Here is an 18,461-nt window from a genome sequence, read left to right as displayed (position 1 = left end):
CCTAACAATCCTATGAAGTAGGAGTTATCTTTACCTGTTAATAACTCTTAAAGTAATTTTTGGCTTTGAAGAATAGATTACGCAAGGATCCAAGGTGAACACCTTTGGGCAAGTGAATCAGACTGCATAACTAACAGAAAAGACTCCTTTGCACTCATGTGGATTCTATCTGACTCTGCTTCTTCTAGAAAAGTTCAAATGACCATGGACTTTTCACTTGTCTTGTCTGGATTTCTATTCTGCTTCCAAAAATACTATATGAATTCCTTTTCTAAAATTAACTCTAATGTACATTCTAGCCCTAGCAATTGTATAATTCTAAGAGGCTTTTTGGTAGGAGAGTCTTGTAGTAGAGAAGTGTAGACATCTTAGGTGTGTGCTTTTTAATACAGTAACCATAAGCCACATGTGGCTATTAAAATTGAAATTAAATAAAATTAAAATTCAGTTTTTCTGTCACACTAGCTATATTTCAAATACCCAATAGTCTCCTGCAGCTAGGGGCTACTATATTGGACAGCAAAGATATAAGACATTCCTATTATCACAGATAGTTCTGTGGACAGCTCTGCTATAGAGTGTTGCAGGGAAGATGAGGATTGTATGTGGAGCACTTTTGAGAAGATCCTTGCTATCAGCTTTAGGGTGAGCCTTGTGTCCACTATGTTTAAGGAAACAGATGTTAAGGGAACAAGACCTCACCTGAAGGAAAGAAAATAATTGTCTGTCTTTCTCTGTATCTGTCTGCTAACTTGTCCTTTTATTAAAAGCATTTTAGTTACTGAGTCTATGTTTAACCTTTCACCTTTCACCTTTTTACATTACAGGTTTAAATATTTCCTAACTAGCTGTGCTGTCATTATATCATGTCTCTTTCAAAACAAAACACCTTCCCTGACTGTACATTGTATACAGATGAAACTGCAAGCCCTTAAGTCAGCTCCCTGCCTTCTTATTTGAACCTAAACCATATTTATTATCCGTTATATTTTTACATAAACAAGGATGCTGTTCTTGTCCATTGATTTGAATGCATCCTCCTGAACATATCTATTACCCCCTTTCCCATTCTCCTCTTTGTCTAGAATGCATTCTTTCTTTTGATACAGCAGGAGAGGGTAAACTTTTTACATTTCTGTGCTCTCCTCTTCCTTCTCCTTCCACACTTCCATATGTTTTTAGGCCTTTGTCCCCTCCCTTCATTCAAACAGACAGGGCTCATTGCCCAGAAAAAAAGACATCTCAACAGAAAGTACTAATGAGAATATTAGGGGAGTGAAAAGGTCTTGTGGAATAGATAAGAGATTTGGATGGATCACAGGTATATATTAATTTTAAAAAGGCTTCCATTCTGCCTGTATACAATGTGGTTCCTCCGGTTAGGAGTAGGGGGTGAAATTGGGAGGTGGCAGGGAAGGAGTGTGGAGCATATTGATGCTGAAGGGAAGCTGAAGGGAAAAGAGGGGATTTGCTCTCCCTGCCTGTACTGAGTCCTAGAGACACAGTAAACACCTGTGGATAAATTCATGGCTACTCTGAGTAAGGAAAACCTGTGTTACCTTGGCCAGGTGAAGCCCAGGCAGGAGGCAAGACTATTTCAGTCTAGTTCAGATTCCTGCCTTTGACTCGCGGGACTTCCAGTGTCTACAGTGATATAGAAGAGAGTATTCCTATATTCCCAAGGGTGTCTCAGACAAAGCATTGCTGTGCCGTATGCATCAGCCATCTAGAACACTAGACACTTTGATGAAATTCCTGCATCCTAGCTCAGGTGAAAAATGTAATTATTTCCATGTGTCTAAGATGGCCACTTCCGTACTAGAGAGAGCTGCTGTGAGAAAAAAAAGTATGAACATGGACATAAGATAGCCCCTGGTGACAAGTATGACCAAACATTGTGACCACAGGGGTTTTAGATATCTAAGCTGGCAGGGAACTAATAACACCAAGAGCTCCCACCACAGGTGTCCATTTTACTGTTATGTAAGCTCCCTAGATTGTAAATAACCCCTGGGGACAAAAAGTGAGGTTAGGGTCAAATTGAGATTACATTTTTGCCATTCTGACAAAAAGTGGCTGAACACAGAAATTAAATTGACTTACGGGAAAAATTTTATTTCTTTCACAGCTGAGCAATGGATTGAGAGTTGTATGTGCTAAACTAGTTTCACCCTGCTTTCAAGACCCACTTATTCAGAAGCATTGAAAGATTTTCCCAGGCACTATCAATTAATGCTCCTTTTTTTTTCCAAAAGATTTGATCATCTGGTATATTTTCTTAGGATCTAATCAAACACTGCTTTATATTCTAGGAATTTTTATGGCATTGTGATGTCTCAATTTAAGTAGTAAAGCTTTCGGAAGCAAAAATCATAGATACTTTTGTCCATCCTAAAGCACATATAAAGTCTTTTTTTTTTTAAAGCTTGCTTAGTCAAGTCAAAAAAATGATCTTACCGTTACTTATTTTGGATTTTGATTTTTCCATAACTGAAACTGGTAATTGACTGCTTGACTCTAGGAGACACGGAGAGATGCTGAGAGTAGAATTGGAGGAAGGAGAATATCTTTCATATTTGTACCTGTATAAGAAGAATGTTTTCTCCATGATAGACTCATTAACATCATACCAAGAATATTATACGTGTACTCTACGAATCTTTAGGGTGCCAGGTTGAGCTTGCAGCTGTCTCTGAATCTAATTCACCAAACCAAGGCAGCATTTAACAGCAGATTTTGCTGAAGAGGTAGCCAGAAGATCTAGCTCACAGACTCGACACCAAGCTTGTCCTACCCGCCGTCTGTGGGCCACATGTGGCCCAAGATGGCCTTGAATGCAGCCCAACACAAATTCATAAACTTTCTAAAAACATTATGAAATATTTTTTTGCAATCTTTTTAGCTCATCAACTATTGTTAGTGTATTTTAAGTATGGCCCAAGACAATTCTTCTTCCGATGTGGCCCAGGGAAGCCAAAATTTGGACACCCGTGCTTTACACCATACCTGGGCCAGTCAATTAATGACGGAAAATAAAAGTAAAAAGTACTCATAGAGGCTCATCTTAAAGCAAACTAATGACTATAAATCACCTCCCCCCTCGGTGAAAAAGTATTCAACTTGATAAAAGCATGATTTTTTCTGAGTCAGAGAAAGAGCCATAATTAAACAACGTATTGCCATCAGCATACTTTATTTAGAGTTGTAAATATAGTTGAATTTCAAGGCTGATTCTGGAGAATGGAGAATGACACACTTTGTACCATTTATCCTGATGATATTTTGCTTTTTCTCTGCTGGTTACTAGTATAGCAACAAGTTCCTTTTTTTTTTTTTTTTTTAAGAGATGGAGTCTCGCTCTGTCACCCAGGCTGGAGTGCAGTGGCAGGATCACTGCTCACTGCAAGCTCTGCCTCCTGGGTTCACGCCATTCTCCTGCCTCAGCCTCCCAAATAGCTGGGACTACAGGCACCCACCACCATGCCCGGCTAACTTTTTGTATTTTTAGTACAGACAGGGTTTCACCATGTTGGTCAGGATGGTCTTGATCTCCTGACCTCGGTCTCCCAAAGTGCTGGAATTACAGGCGTGAGCCACCGTGCCCGGCCACAAGTTACTTCTAATTCCACCCGTTCCCCTATTTATAAGGTTATGATAGCAGCTGGGATAAAGGGCCATTGCTTAGTGGGCATCCTGTGATAATGCTAATCTACAATCTCCCAGTTCTACTCTTGCACTTAAATTACCCTTCATATGCCACATTCTCCACACTCTTTGTACCCCTTGGGGGAGAGGTATCTGGTAAGAAAACATCCCAATATCATCTTGATTCTCATTTTATTCAGGTACTATTTGACCAAAGGCTAGTATTCATAGGAATATGCATTGGCATGTTAATAGTAAAGAACAGTTTATTCAGCATGGTAAAGAAAAGATGTATTGCATTATTAAAATACTCAAGTTGATAAATAGGTTAACTTAAATCTGTTTTGTGCAGTCTACACCTCAGTGGGTTGATGAACCCCACTGAAAATGTAAGAACATTTTTGTATGTATGTTTTTATGTGAATGCTTAAGAGAAGAGGGTAACAGGTTTTATAATTTTATCAAAGGTTCCCTGACCATAGTAGGTTAAGAATCACTCAATGAGGTTGACTGTTTTCAATTCTTAAGTACACATGAAACATTTAGCATTGAAATCATGGTAAATATAATTTTATTTTGTTAATAATTACAGATAAATCATTGACTGTTATGATGCTTCAAGACTATTGAAGTACGGATGGTAATCATGGAGTATTTTGAAAAATTTTCGTTATTTTAACTCAGTTCCTACTGACAACAGGTTACTGTTGCAAGTATCATAATTATTTTGATTTCAAATAACTGGTACCTTATTTAAGTGCCACTTTTGTTACTAATTGCTATCTGTGATACTCTAAAAAAATTAAGTTTTAGGTTTTAATTGACTTAGTTGTAAAATGAGAGTTATGGATGTGGTCTGTACCTAAACTCTGTCGAGGAAGAGACAAAGGTGTACTTATGTAAATCTGGGACTAATATTATAAATGCTTTCATATTAGGGGCTTTAGCTTTAGTTCTGACCTGCATTCAAATCCTGACTGATGCACTCTTGATTTTGATGTAGGAAATTTTACAGTAGCCTCCTAAATAGTCTGCCTGCTTCCAAGCTTGCCCACCAGAGTCAATTCTCCAAGCAGCAGTGTGATCCTTTAAAAATATAAGTAAGATCATGTCACTCTGCTTAAAGCCTTCTAACAACTTCGCATCTCATTCAGAGGACAAACTAAATACTTGTACTTGTCCTAACCTTACGACTCAAAGGATGGTCTGCAGACCAGCAACATCAGCTGAATCTCAGCACCAACCCCAGGGCCACTGAATCACAATCTGCAGTTTACCAAGAGCCTCAGGTGATTCAAATGCCCATCAAAGTGAGAAACAACGTTGACATATTCTCTCATTCCCTTTTACTTCTCAGCATTCATCTTCTGTGCTTTCCCCGTGGTCATTGCCTTTTAGCCACACAGGCCTCCTTGCAGGTCATCCATGCACCACACTTCCTCCTACTGAAGAAACTTTGCCTTCACTGTTCACTTAGGCTAGAAGTCTCCTTCCCCAGATATCCACATGACTGTCCTCTTTACTATTATCAGGTATTCTTCAAATGTCATGAACTCTGTGAGCCATACGTTGACTACCCTACTTGATACTGCAACCACCCCCAACCCACCACACATACTCCTTATGTGTCTTTACTGGGTTATTTTTCTCTGTAGTTCTTACCGTTCTCTGACATACTGTATTTATCTGTTTATTTTCTGTCTCCTCCTCAGAAGATCTATGAGGGCAGGGATTATTTTGTCACTACTCTTTCTTGACTGCCTAGAAAAATTATATATATATATATATATATATATATATATGTGTGTGTATATATATATTTCACAAATATATATATATATACTTGCTAAATTAATAAGTTAAATGAGCTAACACATAAAACTAAACAGCCTATTAGGAATAGGCCCTCAATAGTTGCTATCCATGATTAATAGGACATCAAGGATATTTCTGTAAAAGAGACAGAGCACAGTTATCTCTTAGAGAATGAAAATCACATTTTGGATAAGTACCCAGTTAGTGACTAATGTTGTGTAAAGATGGAAAGAAATTAGAGTGATAATCCTCAGTAGAGAGCAAGCCTCATGAAGTAAGAATTGTGTGTGTGTTTGTTCTATTTTGTTTTCTCACAGAAATAGCTCCATTACCCGGCATTGTACTTGGCAAGTATATTAAATAATGAATAAACAAATATATCCTCTAGCATATCAAAAATGTTGGATAAGAATCTGTCTCTGTCCCTTTGATATCCTTTGTCAACACTAGCCTGTCTGGTTGTCCGACCTTCTTTTTAATACATTTTTCCTCTGATTTTCTTATATAGGTATTTGATATTTGTCACTAACTTAAAGTAATAAAATTATTCATCTGTATACAGCAGCTTTAAGACAAAACCATTGCTGGTTAAAACCAGGTGGCTTAATTAGCTAGAAGGATTGATAACACACAACAATGATGACACAGCTACTAGTTAGGCTGGTAACCTTTATAAGCATTTTACCTGTGTCATCTCACTTAATATTTGCAATGGCATTATGAGCTAGGAATTATTTTTAATACCAGTTTTAAGATGCAGAAAGTGAGACCTAGAAAAATTAAGTAGTGTAGCCATTGTCACATGGAAGAGCTACTGATCCACTGCAGAGTGATTTAAGTCTAGAGTAATGGATTTATCTATCCTATGTGACTACTTTCACGTTTTTAATTTTTTCAGTAGTGGAACTGCTTTTCCCCCTGAGTAAACTGTCACATGGAGGCTCAATGAATCGGCAGATAACAGCAACACAACTAAGATCAAGCAGGAATTAGGCAGGTTGGAGACCCATTTTCTCATTCTTCTTTTTCATTCTTTCTACAGGCTGAACACATATAACATTTCTGTGGAATCTCAATGATCAAGGAAACTTCTGGCCTAGGGAAGGAGTTTGTCCAAAGAGCAGGCAGAAGCCCCAAACCACAGAATCCCCCCAACTAAAAATTTAGGGTCCCAGGAATTCACCCAAATGGGTAGAAAATTCTCGAAGAATTCTGGGCCCTACCTTGATAGATTGGCCAGGGAGGTCAAAATCTGACTGTAAGTGGTCTAGAAATTCAAGAAAAAGTTCAGACTGGATCGTTTTTAAGTCTCTCCAGCTTTAAACTGTCCTGATACAATGATCTAGAGTGGACAATAAAGTATCACTTGAAATATAATTTTCTAAAATATTCCCTTACTTTGAAACCTTTTGATAGTCATTTCCTTTTTCAGCAGTAGATAAACACAGAGAAAGGCAGTGACATGGGTATGTATGAAGACTGCTCTTGAGAAGTCAAGTGACCTGTTTTAGGGTTCTGGTTCCATAATTACAAGACACCTAAATTTACAAAAGTAATAAAACTCTTCAAGTCAGTGGTGTCTGGTCCTTAGCTCTAAAGTAAAAAAGATAAACTATGTTCTCTTACCTCACAGGTTACTATAAGGGTAAAAATGATATAGGTAAAAATCTTTGGAACTACTAAAGTCATGTGCATATATTAACAAAAGTACCAAAAGTAGGCTTTAGGGTTAGAGGATACAGACACCCCGCTTCCATTGACAAAGGTCTAAGAGATACTGTTGAGACATTGAATAGTTGTTTAAGTTGGTAATATATCCCTGAGTTAATTATCTACCAGCCAGTGTTCCATAATCCAGAATTTATTATCTGTAGTGTTCATTAATTACCTATTTGACATTTACCACATGTTAATTTATTTTCAGTTACATATTTTGCCTCCACAGCTAAATTAAAGCATTTGACTCAAAGCGTAGTTGGTAAAATCTTTCTTTAATCTTGTTGATATCAATATACAGTAATCTATCAGTTTTTTTACAGTTTATTGTCAGAAGAAAAATTATAAAATTGTTCTGAAATTTTATCCAAAGAGAATGTAACAAAAGTAAGACAAAGCTATCATGGATTAAGCTTAAATTTACATAATTAATTGTCATCATAAAAGGGAGAAATGCAGTTGTTTGGAAAGGCAAGGAAAAGATGATTGCTTTAGACTTACTGCTCCATGAAGAACTGAGGCATTGCAATGAGTAATGTTCCAACTCCCATTATTAGACACCCTGCTCCGATTATTTTTGGCCTGTGAAGTTTGGCTCCAAAGTAGCTAACAAATGTTATAACTAAGAGATTCCCTTTGAGGAAAAGAATAAAACATTATAAATTAGAGAACTTAGAAAGAAGTAAACAGCATAACCGAATGAATGTATATAGCAGACCAAGCAATGTTTTCTTTTGACTAAGCCATCTCTGCATCATTTAATTTTTTCCCTTTAATCTGAGATTACTCTTGAAATTCTCATGTTCATTACTTCAATCACCTCATCCCTTTATGAAAATATTTTAATTCAATCCTTCTACCTCACTTCATCCAACCTAATTATTTGTCCTTGTAAAATATTTTATCAGGAAGTCAAATTCTAGAAGGCTTCCTTTAGTTTCTCTCTTAAATATTTTTCAGTAATTTTGAAGTAAACTTCTTATTTTTTCTTTATTCATTAAAATTTCTGTGAAAACTTCTATTAGTGTCTAACTGCTCGTGAACTACATTACAAATTATTTAGCTGATATCCTTTATAGAAAAATTAAACACAACTGTACTTCACTTTAAATGAAATAAAATGATGAAACACATTTACACAGATGATACTTTATGATTTGTTAATAAACTTTGTACAAAAAGATTAAGACTCAAAATAGAAATAAAAATTATTCCACATAGGCAACTTCAGGTATACATCAATTATATAACCTCAACATATGCCTATAACACAAATTTTACGAAATACAAAATCTCTATAAAATATGCCCATCTATCTCTTTTGTGAAAAATGGTTTAAAACTATTGGGGTTTTTTTGAAAGTAGAAATTATGGTTTTCCAAAATGTCTCTACTGAAGCATGTGATCCATTACTTTTAGTTGATGATGGTGATAAGTGATTAAACATGCTTCAAGTAATATTTCTCAGGCTTTGCTGTGCATAAAAATACTGAAAGGAAATGGTGAAGCAAATGGAAACTTGTTAAAAATGCAGATTCTTGGCAAATACCAAATGTTTCTGAGTCCATGGTCTGGGGTCAGGTCAGGAAATCTGCATTTCAAATACTAACTCCAGTGTGTTGATAGAGATGATTCCTAGAACATGCTTTGATAAACATTGTTAAGGTTTTAGACTTCAAGGGACTTTAAAGCTTTAGCTATATTTATTTGAGATATTTAGTTTTTAAGATGTACAGTGCTAGATAGAGTAAGATCTCAACAATTTCCCAGCAATTGATTGTGATGGCTAATGGGTGGCCTTGCTTTGAAGTTCTCCTTATTTCCAATTTTGGGGCAAAAGCATGTTTCCCTATATCTGTAAGCAATCATCTAATTTACTAGTGTTCACTCACATTGCCAGCTTTAGTAAATTGGAAATAAAGCAGTAATTTTTGTGGGCTTGAGGATAATAAGAATGATAGTGAGAAACATGACTTGAACAGTGGTCCTAGTCTTTATGGCTCCAAGAAGAATTAAGCTCTTCTTAATGTTCATATTAAAAAACTAATAATTGAGCATAAGATTTCTCATTTGAAATTTAAGAATTTAGTAGAAGACATTGTACATCATATTATTTTGATAATCTATCTATATGTTTGTTAATTTACCACAATAAACAAACCAATAGAAAATGAAAGTTGACTGTCACATTATAGGCAATTCTCTCCTGTTCTCGCCTACACTTCACCAACACCACACAATAAAGGACTCCTGTTTACAGTCTATTTCTGTGTTATGCTAATGGGCATATCATATACAAGACAATATAAGTTCAGCATCTGTAATATATATATATATATACTGTATCTATCAAAGTTTTTGCTTCCTTAATATCTTTTCTGAGATCTCAGGAGATACACTTGGAATATAAATGATGATACAAAATCTTTAAAAAATGAAATTGAATATAAAAATTTTTCCGTATTTACCATCATTAGCTTCTCACAAAAAAACAGGTACAGAAAGTTTTAGAAATACGTTTTACCAAACTTTAAAGTAACATATTCTTGCTCTCTTTTCTCTTTTTCTCTCTATGCACACGCGCGCGCGCGCCCGCGCGCGCGCGCACACACACACACACACACTTCAGATAACAGAAAAGAACGAAAGTCATTGAATTCATCTTGTAAGGCTACTATTTTCTTAAAACCAAAACTAGTCAAGGATAATATAAGAAAAGACAATTAGAGCCTAAACTTGGTTATGAAGATAGATGTAAAAATCCTAAACAAAATATTAGCAAACTGAATAGTATATAAAATAAAAATATCCTAACCAAGCGCAATTTATTATACTAGTATAAGAGTACCACCAAGTAAAAATAAATTATTAATTAAATCACTATATAACAAATGGAAGGGGAATAATTCCATAGTTAACTTAATAGACATCGTAAAAGTACTAAATAGAATTAATCATTCATTTATGGTAGGAAAAAACAAATCTGAGCACACCAGCTTTTAAAGTGTATCTATCAAAACCACAAAGCAAGCATATTGCTTAATACTAAAATTTTGAAAGTGTTTGCATCAAGGTCAAACAGAAGAGAAAGATGTCCATTGTAAATGCTTCTCTTCAACATAGTACTGAGGCTAATGTAATAAGGTAATAACAACAACAACAAAAAAAACAGATCTAAGAGTTGCAAAGAAAGATATGAAATTATATTTTGTTTCAGACAATTTGTCCAGAAAACTCTACAGTTTCCATGGAAAATTAATTAAAACTAACAGAATTTCAACAAAGTTGCCACATACAAATAACATAAAGATGGAGGATGATGTTAGTTCCAGAACCTTGGAAGGAAGGAATGCAAAAAGAGGCAAAAGAAGTAAATTAAGGTTATGTGCAGGAAAGTCATTTGTCTGGAAATTTATGTAATTCAAATAATTATGGCAAACTTGTAATGTTTGGGATAAAGGTTTTCAATGGAAGTAAGAGAACTTTTAAGCCATTTTAAGGCAACTAATCCAATAAATAATTTATATACCGAGAATGGTCTGGAAAAATTAATGTGAATTTGTAGTCATGGGTTTCTGCTACTTCCTGTGAAAACTTAGTACTCTCTATGAACTTTTCTCTCAAGTTGCATCAGGACCTGGGACCCCAAACAAAGCTTTGGACCAAATCATTTATATGCCTCTTCAGCTCTGAAATATTTTTATGTAATAATCTAGAGTGAGAAAAACATCAAAACATCATGATATGTAATGTTTTGCCTGCTCATATCTGCTCTATTCTTTTATCTGCACCAGTTACCTCTTTCTCCTTGTTTCCTCTCATGATATAATGTGTCAACATTTACCTTGATTCTCTTTGGCCCTTCATTCAGTGCAGGGCCATCAGTAGAACAGGGCTCAAGGAATAAATCAACCATCTGGGCCAATCTAAGCAAATTACATAAAAGATTGATGTGATCAGATGTTTCGGAAACCTGCTACACAAAGTGTGATCAACTGACTAGAAACATCAACATCATTTGGGAGCTTATTAGAAATTCAGAATTTTATTCTGTTCCTACCTAATCAGGTTTTAAAAAAGATTTTTAAAAGATTGCCCAGTAATTTGTGTGGACATTGAAGTTTGATTGGCACTCAGAAATGTCATTCTGGAAGGATGACAAAAGATGAATTTGGGAAGTAAATGCCTGAAGGCAAAAGGTTACTTATTCATTTTATTTTTTCTGTGATATTCAGAGTGAGAACCAAAACACATAGTATATACAAAAAGAAATAAATTGTTAAAGGGTTGAAAAATATATATTCACTGTTCTGAAAGTTCACCAGGTAAAGTTAAAATTGGAGCAGTTAGAGGTTTTACTAGCATATATCTGAATCTAAACAAGCCTCAAGGACCAGAGAGGGTGCTGTTTTGTTTACTTCAACAAAAAATTAAGGCCTTTTAGTTAATCAATTCAGGAGGCAGACTAACTAGGATTATCCTCTTTAAATTACTTCTAAAACAGTGACTCAAATTACTCGGTCTTTTTAATTTCTAAGGAGTCTATAGTCAATTGCTAACCAAAGACACCTGAGATTTGAATTTTTATTGCCTGCTCGAATCTTGTGTTCTTGGTAATAGAATTCCTTTATTCTTCTTTCTAGGCCACCGGGTGGAAAAATCCCTTTTATGATGTAACTTCTTTCATCATTGCAGTAAATTCTTGTACAGCGCATTTGGATTATTCCACATCTCTAAAATTGAATCATAGGGCTCCCAGGTGTATTGTTCTTCTGTAAAGACACTTCTACATATGTTTAACTCAAAATACCAATTAGCATCTCACCCTCTTCTCCAAGAAAATCACTTACTCTGATGTGGAACTCTGAGTTGTGTGAACCATACAATACCGAACACCTTGGGAGAAAAATTTACTGTTGATTGCTCTGAGAAAATTGCCTCTCCTGTAGAATAAGATCATGGCAAATTCTGTCCCCCCAAAAAAGATTTTATGAATAGAATCAGATCCCAGCAGACAACAGAAGCAGAAGATGTCCTTTAGCGACGCCTATAAGATCTTGGGCTTAAAATTAAAGTCATCTGTAATACCTACCAATTTCAAAACTACCATCAATAACTCCCACCAGTGAAGAAGGGATATCAAACCTTCTCTCTATCTGAGTGATGGTGCTCTTCAGATAGCCTTCTGCCAATGCTTTGGCAAAGTAAACAAAAGACAAGGCACCCAAGAACACCTGGAAAATATGACAGGTCACACTTAGTCTGACTCCGGCTTGACACACAGTTGGAAACCAAGTAAATAGACAAACAAATACAAAACAAACAACAAAGAACAATGTATGATATCAACTTTATTATTGCTGAAATTCAAACACTGTTCAAGGTTTCCACCAGCCTTAAGCACATGTACATTTTCAAAAGTTCAAATTCTCTTGGAATTTAAAATATATATTTGATTTTTATGCAAAATGTATATTGAATTCTCTTTGTCTTCTTCCACTCTGGTCCAGAGGGGCACTCAAAGGAGTCTTACATCAAAGAGTCAGTATATGGTGAGATATTCATTGGTAAGAAAGTAAATGAAACCATAAGCCACACACCTGACATCCTATAACACATCCAGCATTTGAGAGTATGTATTTCACAGGGTGGTGCGTGCACCACCAGGGAACATAATGTACAGACTGAAAAAGTGCAACTATTATTCCTTGTGTTTATGTTTATGCTTATTAAATTCATAGTCAAATATTTTTCTCAATGGAAAACATGTCTTTGATATCCAGCTTATATATTTTGCTAGATACGGATCTGTGACAGAACATTCATAGGGAAGGTTAGCATTTATATGAAAAAAGCAGAGATTTGTTGAGCGAATATTTGTATAAAGAAAGAATAGGAGCACACAAAGCATTACTTAAAAAGCAGCTCTTCTCCTTACTCTGTAACATTATTCCCATGTTTATTGGCAAAATGGGAGTAACGTGATGTTTCACAGATTAAATGTTATATCTGTGCTTGGCATAATATCTTGCACATGGCAGAAGTTCGATAAATAGTAGTTTCTACTATTTCTGTCTTTTCTCTTTAGGAGGGGCATTTAAATGAGTCCTGGAAAGTAATTTAACTGACATGGTCAGGTAGAGATTGCTGGCACCGCCTGGCAAGGTGTGGTTTTAGTAAATTGCATCTAAGATCGTTCTTTAAAAAGGAGAAAACAATGCTCATTCTAACTTCATATAGAAGATATCTGGACAGAAAATTAAGAGCATCAACACTGTTTACTTCTTGGTTGCTCTACCTTTAGTTCACCACAGCATGGTTGCTTTTCCTCTGAGGAGGGATATTCTGTTTTAAAAGAAGGCCTTCCAACAGGTTGCACTGAAGTTTTGCAGAATAACTGGATATTTTCTTTGGATGAAGTGTCCATTATAAACACATTCCTTGACTCTGATCTGTCAAAGTTAGTTTTTAAAGTAAACATAAATAAATAAATAAATACTACACAATTTATTAAAGTTTTTTATTCAACAATATACCACAATTCTATGGACCCAATTTAAAGTGAATCTACCTTTTGTTGTCACAGTAAGTTGGCAAATGTTTTCAATTAAAACCAACCAGGATATCTGATTAACTAATCCTGCTATTGGAACTCTGTAGCTAGCATTCTTTCTCAATCCCTCCAGTTTAAGCCTCATTATGGCAAAGAATAAATTTAAGTGTTGCCTTTGGAATAAATAATGAGACAGAATTTTGCTAACTTTGTGGTCTTGCCAGTTTAAACTAGGAGCAAGCAGGAAAGGAAGAAGAGGAATTCAACTATTTGAATATTGATTCATTAGAATAAAGTCTTTAAAGCCTTTAAATCTGTCTTCTTAGCAAAACAAATAGAAAAGTTTTACATTCATTGTAGATCCTTATACCACCTTATGATTCCTGTAGCACCCAAAGTAAGCCTTAAAATATGACAAAAGAGAAGAGGTCCAATTTGTGTATTGTTTTTGTTTGACAAATAAGGGAGCAACATGATTTGTGCCTCAGGCTTAGATTGAATTCAGGTGAAAGAACAGTCTTTGATCAGTCTTAAAAAAGACAGCCTTGCTTCCCATGCTCAATTTCCCACCACCCCTCACAGGACAGGATCACACACTGAACCTATTTTCTCCCTGTTCACATCAATATTTACATATCCTGTGCCCCTACTTCTTTAGGATTCCACATGGCTCAGTGCCTGCCTGATAATCTAACCTAAATCAAAGAATTCAACAAAGTAATTTCTCAGTCTCCTTAATATTGTCACATGACACAATTGTACATTAATAGAGAACTTCTATATCCACATCATAGAAGTGGAATAATATTATTCCTAAAGGAATAATGTTATGAGTCAAATTTCATTTATTGTGGCAGAAATTTATTCTGACTATGTGTATATCACCTTGACTTTATGCAATGCTTGTTTTGTGTTTACTAAACCTCATCCAACATCATTTCAATTCATACTTTCTCAAACTGAAAAATCAAGTAATAGTAGTATAAACGGTTTGCTTTGTATTAATAATATGAAGGTAAAACAGCAGAGGACTTCAACAGTTTAAAAGTTAAGTGGATTTCTCCAGGGAGTGGGAAATGAGTAAAGAAAGGATGAAGCAAGGGTCTGGTTTCAAAAAAATTATTATTAGGCTTTTAGATTCATTTTATAAGCATGCGTAACTTTAAAAGAAGAGTGAGTGAAACAGAAAAATTAAAAACAAAAAATAAGCAAAACAAAGAGCTAATAATGCCAATCAAGACAAAAAAAAATACAAATACATATTAATGAGATAAAACACAGATGTTTAGGAGTATAAAACATAAGAAGATGCATCGAATGTAGAAGTAAGTTTAATATCTTGACTTAATGGATAAGTTTCTAGCAAATATTCGTTACCTTTATTGATAAAAACCAGAAGAGAAAATAGCCAAGAAAGACATTATCAAAAATACTCTGAAACTATTCCCTAAACAAAGATACTAAGGATAGATGATGTACCAGAAGTGCTTTATCAAGGGATATTCTTTGAGGAAAGATAGCAGATAATGGAAACAGATAATCTTTGTCTCCATTAGTTTGACAAAACTAAAATCATCTTGGTAACAAAACAGCACAAAGATAGCACAGAAAGGAAGATTTCAGATCAAGCCCATAGATTACAAAAATTCTAAGTAAAATGCTAGCAAATCCAAACTAACTCTTGTTCTATGATTAAAATTATTCTAAAAGATGAAACAATTGGTTAATTACGGGAAATTTATTCACCTAAATTACCACACGAATAATTCAAAATAAAAAACAGAATTTCAGGACATGAAAAACATGTTGATAAAATTCAACATCTATTACTGATTTTAAAAACAAAGTTTAAGAAATGAAGAATATAGAGATTCTTCCTTACCAATATCTGATACCAACAGCCAACTTCCTGTATCTACTGAGTCACTAGGACTACTTTTCTAGACCAATATTTTGCCAGGACAAGGAAAACAGGGTTTGGGAAACACAGAGTTATACAATGGTAAATAGATACCTTTACTACAAAACTCTGAGTAAAAAACATTGCCAAGCAAGAGATATACAAACCAGAAAGGTTTTAAAATAAGAAATGGATAATTATTAAATTTATGGCTTAAATTGCAATCTTCTTCAAACGATTAAATTATATAATTCAAATTGGCCTTCTGTTTTGGGGATTCAGATATCATATTATTTCTCATCAGTCATAATATTAAAGCCAGTGGCCAGAAAATACAAATAAATTGTTTAATAATAAAATATGCTATCACTTATCCTAAATTTGTCTTTAAAAGATCCAAAGTGTTACATCTAGAATGCTAATGCCAAAGAGAAAAAATAATTATGTTAAAAACACTACTGAAAAACTTGAGACACTATAGGACATTTTAAGTTATCTAATATATGGAGGTATTGACAGAAAAATCACTGTAACTGAAATTCAAAAGTGATAACGAAAGATAAAAATAGTTATCTCAGTTCACTTTGTGTGAGGGCAAAATAGTATCCAGCTTAAACTATTGGCACTACATAGCTTTACTGAAGTGTCTTGATGGCTAATGCGCAAATTATTGCAAGTGTAGTGTGTTCCAAGGAGGCTACAGTTCATCCCCTGTAAAAAGAGAGGGAAGGAAGCTCAATGACGTGAATGGAAAGATTCTTGGGGCCTGAAGGCTCTCTCTCTTCATTTGCAACTGCAGAAGTAGAGCAAGAGTACACAGTTATTCAGAATGATTTGCATTTGGCAAATCCTTAATTGATCTCTGTCCACTTGAATAGATTCTTCCAGGAAAAGACATATGACAGTTTTCATCCAATACCCTGGGTTTGGAGCATAACTTATTCTGGAGGCCAAAGAAAAACAAGCCAAGCAGTTTCTCTTCCTTTAGTTCAAAAACATTGAATAATCTATCCTCATGGGTTTCAAAATCAACCCTTCAGATTTTAAATATAGAGAGCAAGTGGCTTATGAAGGTTGTAGTTAGATCCCACAGATGTACTCAACCCCTCTGCTCTGCAACTGATTCAGACTCTGTCCAGCAATCAGTCCCCAAGGACTGCCACAGAGAAAGTCCTAAAGGCAACCACGCTCCTCCCTGTCTTCTCTTGGCCATCTCCCATGAGGAAAACCTCTGTCCCGGCTTGACTTCTGGACACCAGGATGCCGCCCTTCAGACGAGCTAAAAAATAGCCTCATGGCACTTGCTGGAGAGGAGTGTGTGTTGTTTAGAAACTAATTTCCCAACCAATACAAATTATTTGTGTCAGATTCAGATTTAATAAGTACTATTTTTGTGTTGGGTGATGTATGTACTCTTTCTAATCCTTAAAACAACCCAACAAGCATAGTATTAGAGTTCCATTGTTTAAATTAGATGGCCCAAAGCAATTAAGTGACTTGTCAAAAACTAAACAACTTACAAGCATGAGATTCAAAATTTGAACTCAAATTTGAGTTTATCTGATTTCCTTAACCAATCTTCTGTCTTATTTTCATCAAACTAACAAGGGGATCATCATCTTTCATTGATAATTTTTATGGATAAAACATAAATAGCACAGAAATTAAGGGTTCATCTCCCATAAGAATCTGACGTATTAGTCACAAAATATAAAATGAGAGAACGAAGTCTTACCTGGAGGTAGAGATCAAAGATAGCCAGTTCCTTTCAATGTGCTCAGCGAGAGGATGGACCACACACCACAGGCTGAAAGAGGAAACTGAGGTAAACTCCACAGCAATTTTGAACAATTTTGCCAGGTGGGGAGAGTGTGGGTGAACACAGGCAGAGCAGATTAGGGGAAAGAAAAGATGAAGGGCATGGTCTCACCCCTGAGCAATCTCTTCTCTTTCCTCTTTCCTCCTGGCCTCTTTTTTCTGGCAGTCAGCAGAGAATTGGCCACGCTGGCAAGGCCACTGACGTGCATCTCAGCTCCCAGGGCACAGAAAGAGCTGAAGCTTTTGAGCCATTTCTTTGCAATTTGCTGCAAGTTTAAGGCCACACGTGATAAAGCTTTCTTTATGGGAGAGAGTGAATAAAAGAAAAGACCACTTGTGATCTTACTTGCTGATTCCCAGAAAACACAACTCCGCAGGGGGCAGAGGGTAAGGGAACAGAAGCCAGAGGAGGGCGGAAGTTTATACCAGAGACCTCTCCTCCTTCCAAAAAGTTTTTAAGCCAACTATTCCTTAGGGACATCACTGGGATCCTTGTGTTTTCTTTGTTTGTTTGTTTTTGTTTTGTTTTGCCTTTAATGGTTCTTGGGCTAATTTGCTACATGGTTTTCTTTTCCATTGGTATTCTAGACTCTTTAGGGACGAAGTATCAGGTCACATCAAAGCTCTGCAGCACTCTGTACAGAAAGAGTTAATTCTCAGAGACATGATCAATTGCTCATATTTACAATTTCTATGAGTTTGAAAACAGAAAAAAAAACACACACACATTGAATTTTTGGCATTGTTTATTCTGCCTAATTCCAAGGATAAAGAAAGCCTTGCACTGAGAAAGTCTACAATTCTAATAAATTCTTTTTCCAAGAGAAAAACTTTAGAGGATCTTAAGCAGTATTAGTTTGCATTTGTTTTCTACCAACAAATAAATTTGCTACAAGAATTATCCAAGATTCACCCTACTCTTAAGTAGCTGAGACTCTGGGATGGTCACTTAATTTTACTGAGTCTCAACTTCTTCCTTTGTAAAGCAGAATTTTTTTTGTTAAAAAAAAAACA

The 18,461-nt window shown here is 35.4% G+C and overlaps 1 protein-coding gene across 4 annotated transcripts in view; it reads right to left on the bottom strand.

Moving 5' to 3' along the window:
• The window catches only part of SLCO1C1 (solute carrier organic anion transporter family member 1C1), a 71,720-nt gene extending 53,903 nt beyond the window's left edge, over window positions 1–17,817 (bottom strand). For 2 of the 4 annotated variants that reach the window (XM_010361354.1, XM_010361356.1), the window contains exons 1-6: window positions 17,560–17,817; window positions 17,365–17,436; window positions 13,475–13,628; window positions 12,269–12,410; window positions 7,678–7,810; window positions 2,458–2,582 (exon numbers count right to left, since the gene is read on the bottom strand). In XM_010361354.1, coding sequence (XP_010359656.1) covers window positions 2,458–2,582; window positions 7,678–7,810; window positions 12,269–12,410; window positions 13,475–13,603 — 529 coding nt within the window. In that variant the 5' untranslated portion in view covers window positions 13,604–13,628; window positions 17,365–17,436; window positions 17,560–17,817. Of the gene's footprint in view, window positions 1–2,457; window positions 2,583–7,677; window positions 7,811–12,268; window positions 12,411–13,474; window positions 13,629–17,364 lie in introns of all 4 variants that reach the window. The other 2 variants (XM_030939192.1, XM_010361357.1) reach the window with 2 other exon arrangements.
• Between the last annotated feature and the right edge of the window lie 644 nt (window positions 17,818–18,461).

This window comes from Rhinopithecus roxellana, chromosome 10, assembly GCF_007565055.1.
Source record: "Rhinopithecus roxellana isolate Shanxi Qingling chromosome 10, ASM756505v1, whole genome shotgun sequence".
In the NCBI taxonomy this organism is placed as follows: Eukaryota; Metazoa; Chordata; class Mammalia; order Primates; family Cercopithecidae; genus Rhinopithecus; species Rhinopithecus roxellana.
The sequence above is the reverse complement of the archived record's forward strand: the minus strand, read 5'-3'. Positions and strand labels throughout refer to the sequence as shown.